This window comes from Lepus europaeus, chromosome X, assembly GCF_033115175.1.
Source record: "Lepus europaeus isolate LE1 chromosome X, mLepTim1.pri, whole genome shotgun sequence".
NCBI classification, from domain to species: domain Eukaryota; kingdom Metazoa; phylum Chordata; class Mammalia; order Lagomorpha; family Leporidae; genus Lepus; species Lepus europaeus.
In genome coordinates this window covers 100,108,135-100,131,169 of record NC_084850.1, presented here as the reverse complement: position 1 = coordinate 100,131,169, position 23,035 = coordinate 100,108,135, and the positions used below count along the sequence as shown (strand labels likewise).

Below are 23,035 nucleotides of genomic sequence, written 5' to 3'. Positions count from 1 at the left end.
TGTATGTGTATCTGTGTTGTTATGTCATTGCATTTAAATCAAAGTGTGTGTCAGTGATTTGTGTCAATGTGTGTGTCAGTGCTGCACACTCTGGCATTTCAGTATAGATGTGATGTGTGTCAGTGATTTGTCTTAGTTTGTGTCAGTATTGCACACTCTTGTATTTCAGTATATGTGTGATTTTATGTGTGGTTATGTCTTTGCACTCATATCAAAGTGCATGTCAGTGATTTGCATCAATGTGCGTGTCAGTGTATGTGTATCTGTGTTATTGTGTCATTGCATTTAAATCAAAGTGTGTGTCAGTGATTTGTGTCAATGTCTGTGTCAGTGTTGTGTATTCTCTGGCATTTTAGTACAGAAGTGATGATTGTCAGTGCTTTCTGTCAGTGTGTGTCAGTGTCACACATTCTCCAGCATTTCAGAATCTGTGTTGGTATGTCATTGCACTTGTATCAATGTGTGTGTCAGTGATTTGTGTCAATGTGTGTGTCAGTGTTGTGTATTCTCTGGCTTTCAGTACATGTGTGAGTATCTGCATGGGTGCGTTATTGCACTTGTATCAGTGTGTGTGTCTGTGATTTTCTCATTGTGTTTGTCACTGTTGCACATTCTGGCATTTCAGTATGCACGTGAATATTTGTGTGCTTAAAATATTGCAATTTGTATCAATGTGTATGTGTCATTGATTTGTCTCAATGTGTGTTTCAGTGCTGCACACTCTGGTGATTCAGAACAGATGTGATGTGTGTCAGTGATTTTTCTCATTTTGTGTCAGTGTTGCACACTCTTTCATTTCAGTATAGACCTGAATATCTGTGTAGTTAGATCCTTGCATTTGTATCAATGTGTGTGTCAGTGCTGACACTCTGGCATTTCAGATTAGACTTGATTATCTGTGTGATTACATCGTTGTAATTTGTATCAATGTGTGTGTCAAGTATTTGTGTCAATGTGTGTGTCAGTGTTGCACACTCTGGCATTGCAGTATAGACCTGAATATCTGTGTGGTTACATCATTGCATTTGTATCAATGTGTGTATGTGAGTGATTTGTGTCAATGTGTGTCAGTGTTGCACACTCGATCATTTCAGTGCAGATGTGATGTGTGTCAGTGATTTGTGTCATTGTGTGTCAGTGTCACACATTCTCTAACATTCGGCATTTGTGTATCTGTGTGGGTATGTCATTGCATTTGTATCAATGTGTGTGTCAGTGTTGCATATTTTTTGGCATTCAGAATATGTGTATCTGTGTGTGTGTGTCATTGGATTTGTATCATGTGTGTGTCAGTGATTTGTATCAATGTGTGCATCAGTGCTGCACACTCTCCCACATTTCAGTATATGTGTGAGTATCTGTGTGTGTATGGGGTGGAAATAAAGGCCATGCCAAGATGGCCACTGGCAACGGAGTCTGCCTGGCAACAGGCTGTCATTGGATGGTTTCAGAAACCACATGACAGCGAAGTCTGCCTGGCAACAGGCTGTGATTTGATGGCTTCAGACTCTGCCTGGCAACAGGGTGTGATTGGTTAGGGCATAGACTGCCCCTTGACCAGATTGGCTGCCTTGGGTATATAAGCTGTTGTAGCAACTGAAATAAACGAGTCTGCAGGCTGCTTAACTCAGGCCTGCTTTCACCCGACTCCCAGGGTCTGTGTGGTGACTCTGTGCCTTTTGCCCCCACCATGCTCCTCCTCCCAGAAACGAATCCACTGCAACATCTGGCGTGCCACCGTGAATGAGAGAGAGACAGCGTGTTGGACTCGGCAAGGTCCCCCCTGGATTTTGGCAAGTAGGCTCCTTGGTGTTTTGTGTGCTGTTCAGTTCTGTGAGGGTGAGCACAGAACCCCCTCCTATGCCCATTTCCTTGTCCTTGTCCTTGGTCTAAGTGTCCCTAGGTTAGGCACACACCACCCAGAAGCGTACGCCGCTTCTTGGCTCCTCCTTTTACTTTTGGTTCGCCTGGCGAATTCATATAAGGGACTGATCATCCCAGAATTTGGAACCAAGTCATCTTCCCTCCCTCGAGAGAGGTGACACTCCGGAGACACAGTGTGGGCATACGGCCTTGACCTAATGAATCAAGGAAGTCCCCCACTAAGCACAGAACATACGTATGATCTGATACACCACTGTCTGTTTGTCTAAGGTAGGGAACCCCCTACAGAATACCATCAGCTGCTGAGGTGCTAGGAATCTGTTTTGTTATGGCAGCAGTGCTGTACGTGTCTTTCCTTTGGCTAGAGTTGGTGTGGCATGCCGCTCTTAAGCACTCAAACATGGGAAAGATACCCCCCCCCTCAAAATCCTGTGCAGATTACCAAACATAGTGAATCTGTGAATGAAAAGAGCCTGACACTCCAGGTTCCTGTCTCACAGACAACAGTTGATGACTTAGGGAGAGAGAGCTCTGACAGTGAAAATGACATGACAGCGGAAAAGGTAGCAATGCCTGGTCAGCCACCCCCCAAATACTCGTGGGATAAACTTAGACAACCTCGAGGCAATAACCCATGAGAGGTCATCCCATCCACACCCAGTGAAGTTCCCCACATTTATGGCAGTTCCCAGGCACCCCAGGCTCTCATGGCAGCTGCTAGACCCCATCCCACCCGCATGTTTGCCATAAATGTAGGAGTGGATGCAGAATTCAGGCCCTGGATTCCAACGCCTGTAAAAAGGCTTCTGCTAGCCAAGGGTCAAGGATATGCTTGTGTCTTTCCAGAGAATGTGGGACAGCCCATTTGGGTACCAGCCAGAAACATCAAGCCTGCAACTGACAGCCAACCAGAACCAGCTGAACAAGACTGAGAGTCCACCTTGTTAGCGGATGCACCTGCCCTATCATCCTACCCTGAGGAACTGCCCATAGCCACATCCATTACTGTTTTATACCCAACTAGCTCTGGTCAGCCACTTGAACAGCCCACAGCCTGTGTGCAGTCATGCCATTCCTGATTACCATTGTTCCTAATTCCTACCCTCATCTGAGCAAGCACTCCTGTGGTCTCCCGTTTTGAGCGCTGGTTAGTCAATGACAGGTAAGATCCCCTGGGGGACAACCTAAGACTGGCACAGCTGCGTACGGAGACCACATGGTCAACAATGGTATGGCCAAGAATCATGCCTCCCGTTGCTCAAAAATAAACGAAAAGGAGGAAATGTGGTGGAATGAGAAGGCCATGCCAAGATGGCTGCTGGCAACGGAGTCTGCCTGGCAACAGGCTGTCATTGGATGGCTTAGGAAACCACATGACAGCGAAGTCTGCCTGGCAACAGGCTGTGCTTTGATGGCTTCAGAAACTGCCTGGCAACAGGATGTGATAGGTTAGGGCATAGAATGCCCCTTGACCAGATCGGCTGCCTTGGGTATATAAGCTGTTGTAGCAACTGAAATAAACGAGTCTGCAGGCTGCTTAACTCAGGCCTGCTTTCACCCGACTCCCAGGATCTGTGTGGCGACTCTTCGCCTATTGCCCCCACCATGCTCCTCCTCCCAGAAATGAATCTACTGCAACATGTGTATGTCATTGCATTTGTATCAATGTGTGTGTGTCAGTGATTTGTATCATGTGTGTGTCAGTGTTGCACACTCTGGCATTTCAGTATATGTGTGAGTTTATGTGTGGGTATGTCATTGCACTCATATCAAAGTATATGTCAGTGATTTGTATCAATGTGTGTGTCAGTGTATGTGTGAATATCTGCATTGTTATGTCATTGTATTTAAATCAAAGTGTGTGTCAGTAATTTATGTCAGTGTGTGCGTCAATGCTGCACACTCTGGCATTTCAGTATAGACCTGAATTTCTGTGTGGCTAGATCATTGAATTTGTATCAACATGTGTGTGTCACTGATTTATGTCAGTGTGTGCATCAATGCTGCATACTCTGGCATTTCAGCATAGACCTGAATATCTGTGTGGTTACATCATTGCATTTGTATCAGTGTGTATGTGTTAGTGATTCGTGTCAATGTGTGTGTCAGTGTTGCACACGCTGGAATTTCAGAATAGATGTGATGTGTGTCAGTGCTTTCTGTCAATGTGTGTGTCAGTGCTGCACACTCTGGTATTTCAGTGCAGATGTGATGTGTGTCAGTGATTTGTGTCAATGTGTGTCAGTGCTAAACACTCTGGAATTTCAGTATAGATGTGTGTATGTCAGTGATTTTTGTCAATGTGTGGCAGTGCTGCACACTCTAGCATTTCAGTACAGATGTGATGTGTGTCAGTGCTCTCTGTCAATGTGTGTCAGTGTCACACATTCTCTAGCATTTCAGAATATGTTTATCTGTGTGGGTATGTCATTGCACTTGTATCAATGTGTGTGTCAGTGATTTGTGTCAATGTCTGTGTCAGTGTTGTGTATTCTCTGGCTTTCAGTATATGTGTGAGTATCTGCATGGGTGCATCATTGCACTTGTATCAGTGTGTGTGTCTGTGATTAGTGTCAATGTGTGTGTGTGTGTTGGAATTCTCTGGCTTTCAGTATATTGTGAGTATCTGCATGGGTGTGTCATTGCTTGTGTATGAACGTGTGTGTCAGTGATTTGTGTCAATGTTTGTGTTCAGTGTGGCACATTCTGACATTTCTTTATATGTGTGAGTATATGTGTGGGTATGTCATTGCACTCGTATCAATGTGTGTGTCAGTATTTGTGTCAATGTGTGTGTCAGTGCTACACACACTGACATTTCAGTATATGTGTGAGCATATGTGTGGATATGTCATTACACTCATATCAATGTGTGTGTCAGTGATTTGTGTCAATGTGTGTTTCAGTGTTGCACAACCTCTGGCATTCTGTATATGTGTGAGTATCTGCATGGGTGTGTCTGAAATGTGTATCTGCATTGGTGTGTCACTGCACTTGTATCTACGTCTGTCAGTGATTTGTATCAGTGTGTGTTTCTGTGTTGCACATTCTCTGGCTTTCAGTATATTTGTGTCTGCATGGGTGTGTCATTGCACTTGCATAACATATGTGTGTCATTGCACTTGTGTCCATGTGTTTTGCAGTGATTTGTGTCAATGTGTGTGTCAATGTTGATCATTCTCTGACTTTCAGTATATTTCTGAGTATCTGCATGGGTGTGTCATTGTACTTGTATAACATGTGTGTCATTGCACCTGTGTCCATGTGTATGTCAGTGGTTTGTGACTATGTGTGTCAGTGTTGCACATTCTCTGGCTTTCAATATATATGTGTGAGTACCACATGGTTGTGTCATTGCACTTGTATCCATGTTTGCGTCAGTGATTTGTGTCAATGTGTGTGTCTGTATTACAATTCTCTGGCTTTCAGTATATTGTGAGTATCTGCATGGGTGTGTATTTGCACTTGTATCAATGTGTGTGTCTGCGATTTGTGTCACGTGTGTGTCAGTGTTCCACATTTTCTGGCATTCAGTATATTGTGAGAATCTACATGCGTGTTCCATTGCACTCATATGAATGTGTTTGTCAGTAATTTATGTTAATGTGTTTGTCAGTTTTTTGTGCCAATGTGTGTGTGTCAGTTTTGCATATTTTCTGGCATTCAGTATATGTGTGATTTTCTGCATGGGTGTGTAATTGCACATGTGTCACTGTGTGTGTTAGTGATTTGTATCAATGTGTGTGTGTCAGGGATTTGTGTCAATGTGTATGTCAGTGATTTGTGTCAATGTTGTGTCAGTGTTGCACATTCTCTGCCATTCAGTATGTATGTGACTACCTGCATGGGTGTGTTATTGTACTATTATCAATGTGTACATCAGTGATTTGTATCCATGTGCATGTTAGTGATTTGTATCAATGTGTGTGTTAGTTTGGTACATTCTCTGGCTTTCAGTATATGTGTGAGTATCTGCATGGGTGTGTTATTGCAGTGAGTATCTTCACTGGTGTGTCATTGAACTTGTATCAATGTGTGTTCATTGCACTTGTTTCCATGTGTGTGTCAGTGATTTGTATCAATGTGTGTGTAAGTGTTGCATATTCTCTGGCTTTCAGTATATTTGTGAGTATCTGCATGGATGTGTCGTTGCACTTGTATAACATGTGTGTGTCATTTCACTGGTGTCCTTGTGTGTGTCAGTGATTTGTGACAATATGTGTGTCAGTGTTGCACATTCTCTGGCTTTCAGTATATATGTGAATACCTTCATGGGTGTGTAATTGCACTTGTATCCATGTTTGTGTCAGTGATTTGTGTCAATGTGTGTCAGTGTTGCACACTCTAGCATTTCAGTACAGATGTGATGTGTGTCAGTGCTCTCTGTCAATGTGTGTCAGTGTCACACATTCTCCAGCATTTCAGAATATGTTTATCTGTGTGGGTATATCATCGCACTTGTATCAATGTGTGTGTCAGTGATTTGTGGCAATGTCTGTGTCAGTGTTGTGTATTCTCTGGCTTTCAGTACATGTGTGAGTATCTGCATGGGTGTGTCATTGCACTTGTATCAGTGTGTGTGTCTGTGATTTGTGTCAATGTGGATATTAGTGATTAGTGTCAAAGTGTGTGTCTGTGTGTGTGTCTCTGGCTTTCAGTATATTGTGAGTATCTGCATGGGTGTTTCAAGGCACTCATATCAATGTGTATGTCAGTAATTTGTATTAATGTGTTTGTCAGTTTTTTGTCCCAATATGTGTGTCAGTTTTGCAAATTCTCTAGCTTTCTGGTTATGTGTGAGTATCTGCATGGGTGTGTCACTGCACTTGTATCCATGTGTGTGTCAGTATTTGTGTCAATGTGTGTGTCTGTGTTGCAATTAAGTATATTGTGACTATCTGCATGTGTGTGTATTTGCACTTGTATCAATGTGTGTGTCAGCAATTTGTGTCAATGTGTGTGTCAGTGTTGCACATTCTCTGGCTTTCAGTATATGTGTGAGTACCTGCATGGGTGTATCATTGCACTTGAATCAATGTCTGTGTCAGTGATTTTTATCCATGTGTGTATCAGTGATTTGTATCATGTGTGTGTCAGTGTTGCTCATTCTCTGGCATTCAGTATATGTGTGAGAGTACCTGCATGGGTGTGTCATTGCTGTTGTGAAACATGTGTTTCTGTGATTTGTGTCAATGTGTGTGTCAGTTTGTGCAATCTTTGGCTTTCAATATATGTGTGAGTATCTGTGTGGGTATGTCATTGCACTTGTATTCACGTATGTGTCAGTGATTTGCGTTAATGCATTTGTCAGTTATTTGTTTAAATGTCTGTGTCATTGTTCCACATTCTCTGGCATTCAGTATATGTGTGAGTATCTGTGTGGGTATGTCATTGCACTTGTATTCATGTATGTGTCAGTCATTTGCGTTAATGCATTTGTCAGTTATTTGTTTAAATGTCTGTGTCATTGTTCCACATTCTCTGGCATTCAGTATATGTGTGAGTATCTGTGTGGGTATGTCATTGCACTTGAATCAATGTGTGTGTCAGTGATTTGTGTCAATGTGTGTGTCAGTGTTGCACCTTCTCTGGCATTCAGTATATGTGTCAATAGATGTATGGGTATGTCATTGCACTTGTATCAATGTGTGTGTCAGTGATTTGTATCCATATCTGACATGTGTGAGTATTTGCATTAATATGCACTTGTATCAATTTGTGATTTAAGGATACTAATTGGAATGTCAGTGAATACTGAGTTTGTTTTAGTCTGGTGTAAGTTTGCATTCCTGTATGTTAGCATGATATTATATGACCATGCATGTCCTTTTATAGTGTGAATATTTTTCAGTATGTGTGCCACAACCTCAGTTTATATGGTCACAACGGTTTGATCAAGGCTCTCTATTAGTGTCTGAGTGTACGTTTATGCATTATCATCATGAATGTGGATATGGGTGTTTAAATGTTATGTATGTGGACCTGTCCAAACTCACCTGACTTTTTTGTGTAACTTTGCACATGTGTGAGTCCTTGATTCATAATACGTTAGTGAAATGTTGGTTGTTACATCAATTTTTGTGTCAAAATATGAGTGTATCTGTCTGTGCGTCTCTGACTGTAAATAAGCAGGCGTCAAGTAAGGAAGTGTTACACATACTCAGGCATTTTCATGAGAATGTGAGTTTCTGAGTGGATATGTCGTTGCATTTGTATCAAACTATTCAACAAATGTTTATGATGTAAATCATAAAAAATTATGGATTTATGTTAAATAATTCCCATATTAGTGATTGTGTAGTGACTGTGTCAAATTCAGTATCAATTCATCGTATATCAATACTTGACAATGTGTGTAGTCAGTATTGCATGTGCTCTGGCATTTGAGTATGTGTGTATCTGAATAGGTGTGTCAGTTCACTTGTATCATTGCATGACTGAAGGATACAATCAAGAATGTCAATGAATACATGCCACTTGCTGTAAGTTTGTATATGTGTATGTTAAGATGAGTGTGAATGACCATGCATGTCTTTGCATAGGTATGCATATTTATAAGTTGGTGTGCCAAAACCTGAGTCTGTGTGGTCACTGTGATTTGATCAAGGCTGTGTGTTAGTGTCTGAGTGTATACTTATAAATTGTGTGCATGGATGTGGATATGGGTGTTTACATGTGACACATGCAGACATGTCACCACATCTGACCCTGGGTGCCTTTGTATAACTTTGGACTTGTGTTAGTCCTTGTTGTAGAATAGGTCAGTGAATTTAAGTTTGTCTTATCAGTTTTGGGCATCACAATATGAGTGCTTCTGTCAGTGTGTCTCTGAATGTAAATGACCAATTGTCAATAGGTAATAAACATATTTTAATGATGTAAATCATAATTTATCAATTAGTATTAAAGAATAAGTTCACATATTTGTGATTGTATAATGACTGTGCATGTTAAATTTGGTATCAATTTATGCTGTCAATGCTTGACAATGTCTGTGTGTGTGTGTGCCAGTGTTGCACATACTCTGACATTTTTGTATGTGTGTATCTGAGTGAATATGTCATATTCATGGTATCAGAGTGTGATTCAAGGCATACAAACCAGAGTGGCAGTGAATACGTGTCACTTGGTGTAAGTTTGATTGTATGTGACCATGCAATAAGTATTTATATTTATAAGTGTGTATGCCAAAACCTGAGTCTGTGTGGTCTCTTTGGTTTGATCAAGGCCGTGTGTGTCAGTGTGAGTATATGTTTATACATTATTTGCATGAATGTGGGTATTGGTGTTTACATGTGATGCATGTGGGTATGTAACTGCATCTGACTGTGTGTGTCGTTGTATAACTTTGCACATATGTGAGTCCTCGAATAAAAATAGGGCAGTGCATAAAGTTACATCAGTTTTGGGTGTCAAAATATGACTGTATATTTGTCTATATGTAAATGAGTAAGTGTCAACAGATATTCAACATGTTTATTATATAAACCATAATTTATGAATGTAAGTTAAAGAGTAAACTCACATATTAGTGTTGTGTAATATCTTTGCATTTTAAATGAATATCAATTAATGTATTTCAATGCTTGACAATGTGTGTGTCAGTGTTACCTATATTCTACATTTGCATATATGTGTATCTCAGTGGGTATGTCTTTGAATTTTTGTGACTCAAGGCATTCAAACCAGTGTGTCAGTGAATACATACCACTTGGTGTAAGTTTGTATGTGTGTATGTTAGCATTAGTGTGAATGATCATGTATACCTTTGCATGGATAGGTATTTTTATAAGTATGCATGCCAAAATCTGAGTCTGTATGGTCAATGTGGTTTGATCATGGCTTTGTGTATTAGTGTATGAGTGTATGTTTATGTACTATGTCCATGAATGTGAATATGGCTGTTTACATTTGATACATGTGGACTTGTAGCCACTTCTGACTCTCTGTGACTTTGTATAGCTTTGCACTTTTCTGATTCCTTGTTTTTGAATATGTCAGTGTATTTAAATTAGTTACATCAATTTTGTGTGTCACAATATGAGTGTATCTGTCAGATTGTCTCTGACTATAAATGAGCAAATGTCAACAGGTAATCAACATATGTTAACAATATAAATCATGATGTATGAATTAATGTTAGAGAATAAGTTTACATATTAATGATTTGTAATGACTGTGCATGTTTAACTGGGTATTAATTTATGGCTTGACAATGTGTGTGTCAGTATTGCATGTGCCCTGGCATTTGAGTATGTGTGTGGGTATCTGAGTGGGTGTGTCATCGCATTTGTATCAATGTGTGATTCAAGGATACAAACAAGAATGTCAATGAATATGTGTCACTTGCTGTAAGTTTGTGTGTATGTTAGCATAAGTGTGTATGAGCATGTATATGTATATTTTTGCATAGGTATGTATGTTTATGAGTGTGTAAGCCAAAATCTGAGTGTGTAAGATCACTGTGGTTTGGTCTAGGCTGTATGTATTGGTGTATGATTGTAAGTTTATTCATTATGCACATGTATGTGGATATGGGGGTTTACATGTGATATATATGGACATGTCACCACATCTGTGTGTTTTTGTATAGTTTTACATAGATGTAAATCCTTGTTTAAGAATAGATCAGTACATTTAAGTTTGTTACATTAGTGCTGTGTGTTTGTCAGTTTCACCTGTAGCCAGGCATGTATTTGTCATTGAATGTATGTATTATTTTTAAGTGTATATTGATTGTATCATTTTGTCTAAATTTGTAGTGTGTACCCATGCTTGTGACTGTCCATGTCAGAATATTTGTGTATATTCTATGTATACATATTCTACTTACTGTTTCCTTTTTGTCCCTTGCGTTGCTTCAACCTCTCTCTTTTCACTGAATTCATGCAAATGTGAGGTCATGATAAGGTCAGCTTTTTTTGCAAATGCTTAATTATAATCAAATTGATCTGTGTTGTCTGTAGTCAATATGGATTGCTCTTTTAAAAATAAACATCAGGTGTAACTGATCCCTTCAAGACTCTAACACAGAGTTGGCTATCCCCAACTAAATTCAAAACTCTTTGGAGAATGCTATGCTTTTGTTTTGCCTTCCCTGCATGGCCATTCTCCCCACTCTGAAGCTCTCTGAGGCCAGAAATCATATTTTTGTATTAAAATATGAGCCCAGAGATGTAGAACAAGAAACATTTGACTCCTTTGCACTAAAGCCAAATGTCTTGTCCCCATAACAGGAACCCCAGGCTTGTAGGAATGTGGGAGTCAATTGTTGTGTGCTCCAATTCCCTATCCAAACAGAAATCCTAACAGATATATTCCCAGATACTTAAACAAAAACAAAGGGGGTCTATATGTGACAGTGGCATGCAAGTCTAATTGTTTCTAACTTTAAGCTATCCAAATGTCTGAGTAATCTTTTAGATTACCCAGAGTTGGGACTAGGCACCCAACTTGGTGTTTTCTGTGACTTCTCTGTTCCATATCCCCCTTTTTTATTTCCTTGTTGGATGCTGGGGAATGAGGGGCACAGAAATCCACTATAAGTCAGCAAAGGACATTGCAAATGATGTTACTTATAAGCTCACATCTTTGGATAAGAATAGCAAGGTTCTATTGGCATAATGAATGTCATCATCAAATGTTTGGGTGTTGAACTTCCTGTGGCCTGAACTTAGGTTTGTGTACTCTAGAATGTCATAGTGTTGAAACTGATGGACTTGTTTGACAGTTGTTTTCTTCCCATGTCTGGAACAGAGTCATTAGACTCTGCATTGGACTCTAGGAATCAGAAGTGGTGGAATCTCAGATGCTAATGATACCTTCGACTGATCTTGGTTCTCAGTGTCCTTGATGACGATAATCTCTTTTTCTTCCAGGTGGTCGAGGTTTAACTCGTTTTCTGGGCTGGAGCTGGTAGCATCCTGTGGAATCAAAAGGCAAGATTCTTATGAATAGTTGCTTTTTCAGACTTCGCCAAGATGCTCTTTCCACCCATGTAAGCCATCACTGCCATCATGAATACCAAGTCTCTTACTACCCTTTTTGCTTTCTGCAGGAGAAGTAGGCTTGCAATGCTACTTAGTCTCTGAAGACTGAGACAAAGTTCCCTCCACAAGTTGCTAATTCTCCCTCAGAAGATGTTCACAAAACCATCAGTTTCAGTGACCATATATATCCATATTCCATTCATCATCACCCTTTTGGACAGGTTGGCTGTCTTTTTTGACTTTTCTGACATCCTATCTTCCGTGTTTTAATTTTTTAAGCCCTAACAGAAACTTAAATGTGTTCTAAAATGAGATCTGGTATCAAGTGTGACAGTAAATTTAGAACCAGGGATCCCAGGGTCATGAGAATGATGGCTTTGCACCCTTCCCCCCAACCCTGGAGTCGTCTGATTTCTGCCTTCTGTGACAATCATCCCCTTTCCTCATACTTCACTGATATCGCATCTCAGCAGTTTCCCACCTACTCCGCCTTGGAGCAGAGACTACGCACCTTGCAGTCTTTGTCTTCCATATTCAGGGTGGACACATCCACAAAGCATATCTGCATCAAATTAGGAGTGTGAGTTTAGAAAGGCTGTAAAGTGAAGGCTCTCTTTCTCAGAGGTGATAATAGCACTTACCTCATGAGATCCTTGTGAGGATTAGCTTTGACAGTACATGTGAAGCTTTATGCAGGGTATGGAACATAGAAAGTCCTCAAGGAATGTTAATTTTGTGATTATTGTTAGGCAGACAGACTCTTAGCATGACTATATTTCCTAAACAAGAATACCAACCCATCACAAAGAGGCTCAAAGTACAATATCCACTTGTATCAACTGAGAAAGCTAAGTAACTGGCCCAACCACCACAAACTTAAAGCTAGAGCTTGTAGGAAAAGTCAATTTCCCTTGAGCACATTCTACTACATCAGTGTTTCTCAAAACTTGGTATTTTCACTGTTGATGATATAAAAGGTTTTAGATGGTACATGGGTAAACATTTTTCCTTTTTAATAGGTGCACTTCAACAGAACATCAAACCTGAAATATTATGGATAGTGTTTCTTAGGGTAATGATAATTGTTAAGATGTAACTTTATTTCAGACACATTGTAAAAAATATGTATTAAGTACTTTGAGTTGATCAAAAGTAGGAAGTACTCTGGAAATCCCTTGAAGTCACAATATGAAGTGAGTAACAGTATGAAGTAGTTGCAGTATTTCATCCTCCTAAGGGGCCTGGTGTAGCTTGCTGGTAGCTAGGCTGTGCTATTATGACTCAGGTCATCAGGCAACAGGCAGTAGCTACTAGGCAGCCACCACTCCTCTCACCTCCCTTACATCACTTCCTGTCACCCTCCTGCCTGACACCTTCCTGCCTGACACCTCTCCCACCTCCCTTACATCACTTCCCACCTTGCTCCACCCTTGTTGAATGGTCCCTGTGTGATGTAGGTACGTACCGCCCACCTACAAGGCCTTATTGAACTTAGGTGCTTGAAAAACTCACAGTATCACCTGCCATTAGTTTATCCTGGGCTCCAGAATATCTATACCCATATGTCGATATGTTTCCACTCCCTGGTAGTTGTAGTTTTACATCTTACCACTTTCCGGTCCTGATCTTGTTGTCCTCTTGGGCTGTAAAGATCTACCTTGCACACGCCCCTGCGGCTGTGTAACCAGTCAATATCATCAGACATCTGAAAATATTAAGAAAATAAGTTTAAAATGTGTATATATAGTTTTTAAGAAATGAGACGCTTGGATATGAATCTCTTGAGAGGTCCTGAAACCCATCCCTCTGTTTCATTTAGGTTTAGGCTAGGGACTGGAGGGAATGAGCAGTGTGGAATGACACTCTGAAAGGTTTGAACTTGATGCTCAGGATCATTACTGTCTACCCAAATCCATAGTTTCCTTTAATTTAGACTCCCTATACCTAGTATTTGGAACCATAAGTACCATAGTGACTTGGAAGAACACCAGTCAGGGAAAGTGATAGATTGGAGAGCAAATTTAAAAGGAGAGATACAGATTGTGGAGATTAAATGTAAGGATTTACCTCTACTCACCTCCACTAACTAAATCCTACTGTGCCTACATTTCTTTATCCACTCTTGCATAAAGCTTAAAGGAATCAAGTTCATGTTACCTCACCCCCAATGTAATTCTAGTTGACTCCAGGATCTTTATTACATTAAAGACAGTGAAATTAGGGTAATAAAAGTCACTGGGAAAGACTAAGGTCAATCCCAATAGAGTAAATGAATAGCTCTTTTCCAGCATGCAGAACTTGATTCTGAATGTTGAGAAAACAGTACTAGCCTGAAGCAAAACACCAAGAAGCAAATCTCTGAGGGAAGACCCGATCTTAGGCCAATAGGACCACGTTTAATTTTACTTTAAAAGAAAAAAATGATCTCTGCTGACTTCCTTCACCCCTCCCCCTGCCCCCTCCCCCTCCCCCCTCCCCCCTCCCCCTCCCCCCTCCCCCTCCCCCCTCCCACTTCCCAACCCAGCCTGGTGCAAAAATTAAAAAAAAATTGGCAGGAGTCAGTGACTGAATCTTGCTACATAAGATTGCGGTTTTGTGCTCAGAAAGCACAGTTAAAAACTCAGTAGACCTGTTTTGGTGTCTGGGGCTTGAATCTGATTTGTTTTGGTAATTTGACCAAAGAAATCCCTTCATTTCGCTTATCAGAAGGCAGTTGAATTCCTTTTCCTCTATACATACCTTTTCCCCAGCTTCCTTCAAACCTTGGACCTCCTTTTTGCTCTGGCTCTTCAAAACAATCTCATTCTCTTTCATCCTTCACTTCTTCCTCCTTCTTTCTTTTTCTCCCTTCCCTTGGCCCCCTCCCTCCTCCTGCCTTCCTCCTTCCTCCAGCCTCCCTCCCTCCCTCTCCTTTCCTCCACCCCCTAACATTTTGGTAAGAGTTATCCTCTAATTGCTCTCCTTTCCCATCCTGGAAAAAGATGGGCTTTCCAGTCAAGAATATCTACAAAAACTTCAAAAAGTTATAGAGAAAGTCTTTCCATGCTCCGAAAAGAGGGTGTTTCCTTTGTTTCAAGAGCTACAGAACATGCACCTAGAAAAGAGACGGGGAGACATAGAGGTCTCTCGTGTGATCTGGATATAGTCTCAGGTCAAGTCCTAAAAACTGTAAGAAAAAAGAAAAATAAAATAAAATTTATGAACTCATTACCTTGTAGTGAAGTTGTTTTTGACTTTTGGCTGAAAATGTGCCACCCAGAAGGGAGATATGCCCCGTTAGATGGAACTGGGCAGTGCCAAGTTCTTGGGCACCTGCAGCTGGCTGCCACCCCCGTCAGCTGTTGGAGCAGGCTGATGGGCCAGGCTTTTTGCTGCTGACTCTGACCCTGGGGTATGACAGCATAATTTGTTGAGTCACAATGTCCAAAGCTGCACCAGCCTGAGCAAGGATGTGGCGTGCTGGCAAGCTCAGTTACCTTTTCACTTCAAAGCATATCATGTTGTCTGCTATAGGACAAGATTGTTTTCTGTTATCTCTAGGAGGGTACACTTGTTGCACATTTTCTCCAGTTCGGAACTCCTCAATATCTCCCTTCTCTTACATTTTCTTGCTAGACCTCCAGAACAACCTAATGATATTAGTTATTAGTTTGATGGAGGCTGTAGTTTTCAACATACAGAAATACCACCAGTCTGTGAGCAAAACTGTTCATTTTCATATCTCAGTCTATTTATCTGTGAATTTCCCACTAGGTAATCAGAGTTATGTGGCTAGGGGTCTTTGGGTTTGTGTAGAAACAGATAAATGTGGCTAAAGCCTTCTCAGGGTACTCCCAAATAAAATTACAAAACAGAAAGTTGGAGGCTGCCTTAACAGCTTCTGTGGTTTCACCTCACCATTAAGATACCCCTCAGGAAATCAAAAAGAAGTTAGAATGTGCCCTTACCTTTGTAGTACCAGAGTAGGCTATTGTGAGGGGCATTTAGGTGATGTTTTCTTGTCAATTTGGATGCTGTGATGACTCCGGCAGCCTGCTTCAAGATGGTGGTTCTCTACTCAACCCTCCATACTCTCCTAAAGTCTTGACTGCCCACTGGTGCTAGAATTTATAGTTCATGACAGTGCTGTTTCCATAGAGAATGGTGACAGCACAAAATCAGAATCTTTTTTCTTAGGATTCTAGGTGCTCTAATTGGTCCAGCCAGGTCTGACCATCATCATGATGCATAAGTAGTTTGGAGGATGACTGATCACAGACTCCTAACCCATGAAAGGACTTAGGCCCCATTTATTCTTTTTGATTCTGGCCAGTGTTAGATTGTTGGCGAGAGTGTTTTTTAGATGATTAGCCATTACACTTTGAGATGTGTTCTGTTTAGCCTGTTTGGAAACATTCATTCACAAGCAAATGGCTCTCACTGTGCCCGAGTTTCATTTGTCTCCCCTTGTCCTTTCTCTACATGTTTCCACCTCACACATGTGAATAAATACATCTGAAATAAAAGTCAAGCAAGCTGACCACCTAAGTAATAGTTTCACATTTTTTTTCTTTTTCTTTTTTTGACAGGCAGAGTGGACAGTGAGAGAGAGACAGAGAGAAAGGTCTTCCTTTTTGCCGTTGGTTCACCCTCCAATGGCCGCTGCGGCCGGCGCATCTCGCTGATCTGAAGCCAGGAGCCAGGTGCTTCTCCTGGTCTCCCATGCGGGTGCAGGGCCCAAGGACTTGGGCCATCCTCCACTGCACTCCCTGGCCATAGCAGAGAGCTGGCCTGGAAGAGGGGCAACCGGGATAGAATCTGGTGCCCCAACCGGGACTAGAACCCGATGTGCCAGCGCCACAAGGCAGAGGATTAGCCTGTTAAGCCACGGCGCCGGCCAGTTTCATATTTTTTTTTAAAAAAAGATTTGTTTATTGGGCCCAGCATGGTGGGGGAGTGAGTTAAGCTGCCGCTTGCAATGCTGGCATCCCATATGAGTGCTGGTTCAAGCCCTGGCTGCTCCGTGTCTGATCCAGTTCCCTGGTAATGTGCCTAGGAAAGCACCGGAAGATGGCCTGAGTACTTGGGTCCCTGCCATCCACGTGGGAGACCAGGATGAAGTTCCTGGCTCCTGGCTTTGGCCTGGCTCTCTCCCTCTCTCCCTCTTCCTGAGAGGCAGAGTTATACAGAGAGAACGAGACAGGGAGAGAGAGACAGAGGGACAGAGGGATAAGGGGAGGGATCCTCCATCTTTTGGTTCACTCCCTAAATGGCCACAAGAGCTGGTGCTGGGCCAGGCAGAAGCCAGGAGCCAGAAACTCCATCTGAGTCTCTCACATGGGTGGCAGGGACCCAAGCACTTGGGCCATCTTCTGGTGCTTTCCCAGGTGCATTAGCAGGGAGCTGGATTGGAATCAGAGTAGCTGGGACTTGAATAGCAGCTTAACCTGCTACACTGCAACTGTGGCCTCAGTTTCATATTCTTGGTTCTGTCTCTATTTTCTTCTTTTCCCTGCTAACCTGAGACTTCATGTCTTAATCCTGTGTGTAGATTTCATCCTGTTAGTTCATGGTATCAAAGAGAAACAGAGCCAGACATTTGTGAAGGGACAGAAAATAGAATTTATTTAGGCCACTGCAGTATGGGAGAGGCAATGAACAGAGGTCAATGCCGCTGAAACAAAAGGCAGAGTGTGTTAAAGGAAGGGTCTTGAGGGACACTGGGTACTGGACACTGGTGAGGCAGATCAATGCGATTAGGGCATCTGTGTCTGCTGACTGGCAGTGATCAAAATTGGGCTCTTTCCTGTCCACAGAGACTGGAAGACATGGGTCCTATCTTTCCTAGTGATTACATTTCTAAAGAATGGTGCCCAGACCCTTGACAAATATACTCTTGGGTTGTAGAAGAAACATCTCAAAGGGCTAGAGAAAGGCAAAGTTACACACACACACACACACACAGAGAGAGAGAGAGAGAGAGAGAGAGAGAATGAGAACCTTCCATCTGCTGGTTATACCCCAAATGGCCATGATGGCTGGAGCTGGGTCAGGCAGAAGCCAGGAGCCAGGATCTCCATCCAGCTCTCCCATGTGGGTGGCAGGGACCCAGGGACTCAAATACTTTGGACATTATCTGCTGCTTTCCAAGGTGCATTAGCAAGGAGCTGGATTGATAGCAGAGCAGCCAGGACTCAAACCAGTGCTCACATGGGATACTGGTATTGCAGGCGGTGGCTTCACCTGCAGTGCCACAATGGTAGCTGGAGATTTATTTATTTATTTGAAAGGTAGAGTTACAGAAGAAGAGGGAGAGACAGATCTTCCATCCACTGGTTCACTCCCCCGAGGGCCAAAATGACTGGGGCTGGGCCAGGCCAAATCTAGGAGCCTGCAACTCCATCTGGGTTTCCCATGTGGGGGACAAGGGTACAAGTACTTGGGGCATCTTCTACTGCTTTCCCAGACACTTTTATCAGGGAGCTGGATCAGGGGTAGCTGGGACTCATTGTGGGCAGCTGCTTAACCAGTTGCACCACAATGCTGGCCCCTATATTTAGGTTTTAGCTGGAACAAAGAGTAAGTTCTTTTGACACCATCGTTTTCATGCAGGTGTTTTAAGAGGGATGAGCTCATTGTTCTAGGGACATGACCTTGGCTGATGGAAACTGCTAGTATTTGTTCAAATTTCTTAGTTTGGGGGGCTGGTAGGTGAAATCATTTGTGCTGAAAGTTGCAGTCCTTCTAAGGTCAAGGTTGAGGCCTAGTGGGGAATAGGGCTCAAAGGAGCCAGACTAAAGGTCAAGGAGAGAGTCTTCGTCAGTTATGATCAGCTAAAATCCACCATACAGGACCTGTCTTTCCTGTATCACCCTTTTGTTAAGGATGAAAATTGATGATTAAAGACAAAGTTGCAGATCCTATGTCTGGCTCATCTCCGTGGATTAAGAAGCAAAGGAAAAAAGTGTTTGTTTATTCTCCAAGCACAAGAACACATATCCCTAAGAGATTAAAAAAAAAAAAAGCAAGCTCTATGTCTCCCATCTCAGAAAGGAACAACCATGATCTATGCCTGGAAAATGTTTTACTAAATCCCCTAATGACAAAAGGAGAACTATTATGGATGATTGGAGTGCTATCCCATGGTACCCCATTCCTGTCATCTTAGAGGCTAACCAGGAGCAAAAAAGAACAGCTTTTGGATGTGAAACCAATGATGGAAATGTGAGGGAAGAATCCGTAGATGTTGCTCAGTCATAGGCTGTAGCATATCCACTGCATCTTCCTTCTCATAAGCTGCTGTGGCTCTCGAACTGGCCTGTACTGGGTGCAGGGGAGGGGTGCGGGGGACAGATCAGGGAGAAAGAACCTTCTTCAATAGTCAAAATAAGGAGGGTGCTCTGTTAGTGTGTGAATTCTGGGAGCAGTCTGTGCTTAGTTTCGTCTTTAAGAGCCAGAGATGTTAAACACAGGCGCTTTGATCATCATCATCTCATCATCCAGTTTTCTAACCTTTATTCTACCCCAACATCTTCTCTTCCACACAAACTCATGAACAATAGTACAAATCAACACTTTACATATCTCCCAGTTTGCATTTAGCTTGGGAAAAAACTATTAAGATAACAAAAATGGAACGTGTGTCTACAATACAATGATGATGAATAATGGCAAAAGGAATTGAAATGAGCTATCAGTCTTCTGGAATCACCGCCTGCAGAGTATCTTCCAGCTTCAGATTTAGCCTACCTAATTTAATTGATGGGATGACATTGTGACCATTCGGAAAACGGTTAGTGAAGCCCGTGAGTATCAGACATCATTCATTGTGAGTCAATACAATTGGGAATGCCATTTCTTTTTCTCCTGAATTGGTTTCCAGCCATGAGAATGCACAATGTCATTTAGAGCAGCTTCGTGCGAGCATACTAAAGTGAGTAATGAAATGGCTGTGCTGAACATATCGGCAATGGTGCTACATAATTACTTCTGTCAAGTATTTATGTTATATCTGTGTTGAGCTTATCTGTCCTTTCCTCTGCATGATTGAAGGAATGGAGGGAGAAAATAAAGGACTTTCAAAAGCTGTAAACATTCTCATTTTTTGAAGTTTCAGGGGCAGCTGTTAGAGGTAAATGGACTCATAGGTGTGTTGGGGGTTTCTTTGTAGGCAGGGACTTAATTAGGCAGTTAAGGTTTGTTTATTGCCTTGTTGCAGAAAATGACTTACAGCTATTTTTGAGAGCCGGACTTGCCTTGGCCATGGCCGTTTCTGATCAGGTTCCTCTCTCTTAAAACTGTGAAATTTCCCTGCTTGGATTTCCTAGAACATTTGCTTATTGTCAGTATAATTCATTTGACATTTACTAGATCTGGCCCTGTATAGTTAATTAACTTTTCTATTCCTGGATCACCTACATTGAAAGTCTGGAGGGCAGGCTGCCTCCTATTCATTGTGTCAGCCACACTACTGAAGGCAAAGATAAACTCAAGAAACAAAAGATGGCTTTGGAATAGCAGGCAGGAAAAATGTTTCAGAAGCCCAGGGATCATGGAATCTGTAACAATGGCAAAAAACTTGGTTAGCTATCTAAAGGGGGCAGGCTTCTTCCCAGAGCAGTAATTGTCACACTTTCACAAAAATCTAAATCACCTAGAGGACTTGTAAAAGAAAATAGTCGGACCCCATTCTCAGTTTCTGTTTCTATAGTTTGGAGTGAGGTCCGAGAATTTGTCTGGTGCTGTGCTTTTTATGAAGTGGGTATGGTCTTAAAATTTTTGTTTGAAATTGACATCCAATTGTGTACGTTTTGGGGAATCTAACCCGATGTTTCGATATGAGTTTACATTGGATAACGATCAGATCAGAGTAATTTCCAGATCTTTCTCTTTTTTGCTTCGTGATGGGAACACTCAGACTCCTCTCTTCAAGCCGTTTTTAGATACATATTACTGTTGTTATTTTAGTCACGTGTACGTTTGTTCAAATGGGTGCTATTTTAGTCTCCGTTTTGTATTAGGCCGCTAGGGCTGACGGTCCGGCTGGCTCAGGCACTGGCCACTTCCATTATCTTCAAGATGGGTGTGCGGCGGGGTGCGTATATGTGAGATTCGGATTCCATTCTTTCTTTAGGGTCTGAAGATGGAGAAGTTCTCTGAGAAGTTTAAAGGGAACTACTCTGATCTTCTGGCCCCACCTGGTGGTTTCAAGCCTGACTGAAAGAAGAGTTGCTTCGTTGTCTCCACCTGCTGGTGAGAATGGAAGGGTCGGTTTGACAGTTATTTCTAACCGTCGCGCTGCGGCGGTTATTTCAGTACGCCCTTGGGCGTTGGCTGTTAAGCTGAATGGGTTAGTCCCATGCCCGCGCGAGAACTTTATTCGCGTGTTGTCTTCTTTATTTCTTTTTCCAATCGGCAGAGAACGCCTTTCCAAGGCAAAGCTTGTGTTCCAACCTATGAATTCTTAAGGGTAGCATTTGTTTCGCTAGCCTTTTGAAGAGCTTTTCTTTTTCTTTTTCTTTTTTTTTTTCAAACTTCTATTAATTGAAGAGCTTTTCTACCTTAGAAATTTATGAATGTAACCTGTGTCAGGGCTAGGGATGGGGGCTGGGAGGTAGGGTGGGTGAACTGGCAGAGGGAACTAGCCTATTGATCAAAAGGTTTTTTTGCTGTCAAACCAACAATCTTGGGACTATCTGTCGAAATGGTCTAAAAAGTAAATGTAGTGTTAATTATTGACAAAGTCTTTATGTTTCCATCTGGACAGCATTTTTATCAATGAGTCCCTATGAAAACCAAGAGGGGAGGACCTTGATCTGAAAGTGTAAAATCTGGAAGTGTAAATTCCTAGTGGGTGGATTAATCACCTTCCCCTGTGACAGCGCGCGCCGCTAAGACACGCGTTTTGGGGGGACTTTAAAATAGGGTGACGATGTTTGTAGAGCGGCTCTGTGGGGATGTTGGGCTTCAAAACCTGTGCGGTTTTGAAGTTACGCGTTTTTTTTTTTTTTCACAGTATGCATTTTCCGGTGTTACTTGTTCTTTCTTTGTTTTTTTTTTAAAGATTTATTTATTTGGAAGGCCGAATTACAGAGAAGCAGGGAGAGGGGGAGGGGGGAGAAAAGGGAAACGGGGAGGGAGGGGGAGAGGGAGGGGGAAGAGGGAAAGGGAAGGGAAGGGGGAGAGGGAGAGGGGAAAAGGGAGGGGAAGAGGGAGAGGGGGAGAGGGGGAGGAAGAGGGAGTTGGTTCACTCCCCAAATCAAATGGCCGCAACTGCGGGACCCTAGGCAATCTGCAGCCAGGAGTCAGGGGCTTCCTCAGAGTCTCTCACGTGGGTTCAGGAGCCCAAGGATTTGGGCCATCCTCCATGTTCTCCCAGGCCATAGCAGAGAGCTGGATAGGAAATGGAGCAGCCGGGTGCCCTTTTGGGATGCCAGCACTGCAGGCGGCAGCTTTACTTGCTATGCCACACCACCAGCCCCTATTCCTGTTCTTTAAATATTTGGTTTAATTCTGGAGATTCCTTCTTTGGGGGGAAATTTTAAAATTAAAATTTGAATTTCTTTAAAAATATGGGATAGTTTAAATGATGTATTTCATATTGGATGTATTGTGGTTGTGCTTTCCAATGAATTGGTCCATTTCATTTATCAAATTTATGTGTACAAAAATATTCCTATATTATCATTTTGATATTAGTAGGATCTGCAGTGATACCCTATTTGGTTTCCTTTTTTAAAAAATGGTTTATTGAGATATGATTAATAAAGAACCACACTAAACTTGTATAATTTTTTAAAAGATTTATTTTATTTATTTGAAAGGCAGAGTTATTTTGGTAAATATTCCATGAACAAATGAAAGGAATGTGTGTACTGCTGTTATTGGGGGTTCTATACTTATAAATGTTGATTAGATTCTTTTTGTTGCAAGTGGTGTTGAGTTTTTCTATAACCTTGCTGATTTTTAAATTTAGTTTTTAAACATCAATTATGGAGATACGGATGTTGAAATCTTCAACCATAAATTAGGATTTGCCTATTTCTCCTTTACATTCTATCACTATTTTGCTTTATATACTTTACCTTTCTGTTGGTTGGTACCTAGATACTTAAGATTGCTGCATTTTTTGGTGGATTAACACTTTTACATTATCTGACATTCCTTTCTGCTCCTAGTAATTT

At 41.8% G+C, this 23,035-nt stretch overlaps 1 protein-coding gene across 2 annotated transcripts in view; it reads right to left on the bottom strand.

Moving 5' to 3' along the window:
* Positions 1-15,838, bottom strand: part of AKAP4 (A-kinase anchoring protein 4) — a 34,742-nt gene extending 18,904 nt beyond the window's left edge. Inside the window, exons 1-4 of one of the 2 annotated variants that reach the window (XM_062184226.1) lie at positions 15,821-15,838; positions 13,483-13,578; positions 12,385-12,435; positions 11,706-11,807 (exon numbers count right to left, since the gene is read on the bottom strand). In XM_062184226.1, coding sequence (XP_062040210.1) covers positions 11,706-11,807; positions 12,385-12,435; positions 13,483-13,578 — 249 coding nt within the window. In that variant the 5' untranslated portion in view covers positions 15,821-15,838. Of the gene's footprint in view, positions 1-11,705; positions 11,808-12,384; positions 12,436-13,482; positions 13,579-14,612; positions 14,660-15,820 lie in introns of those variants that run through there. The other variant, XM_062184225.1, reaches the window with a different exon arrangement.
* Positions 15,839-23,035: the final 7,197 nt, after the last annotated feature.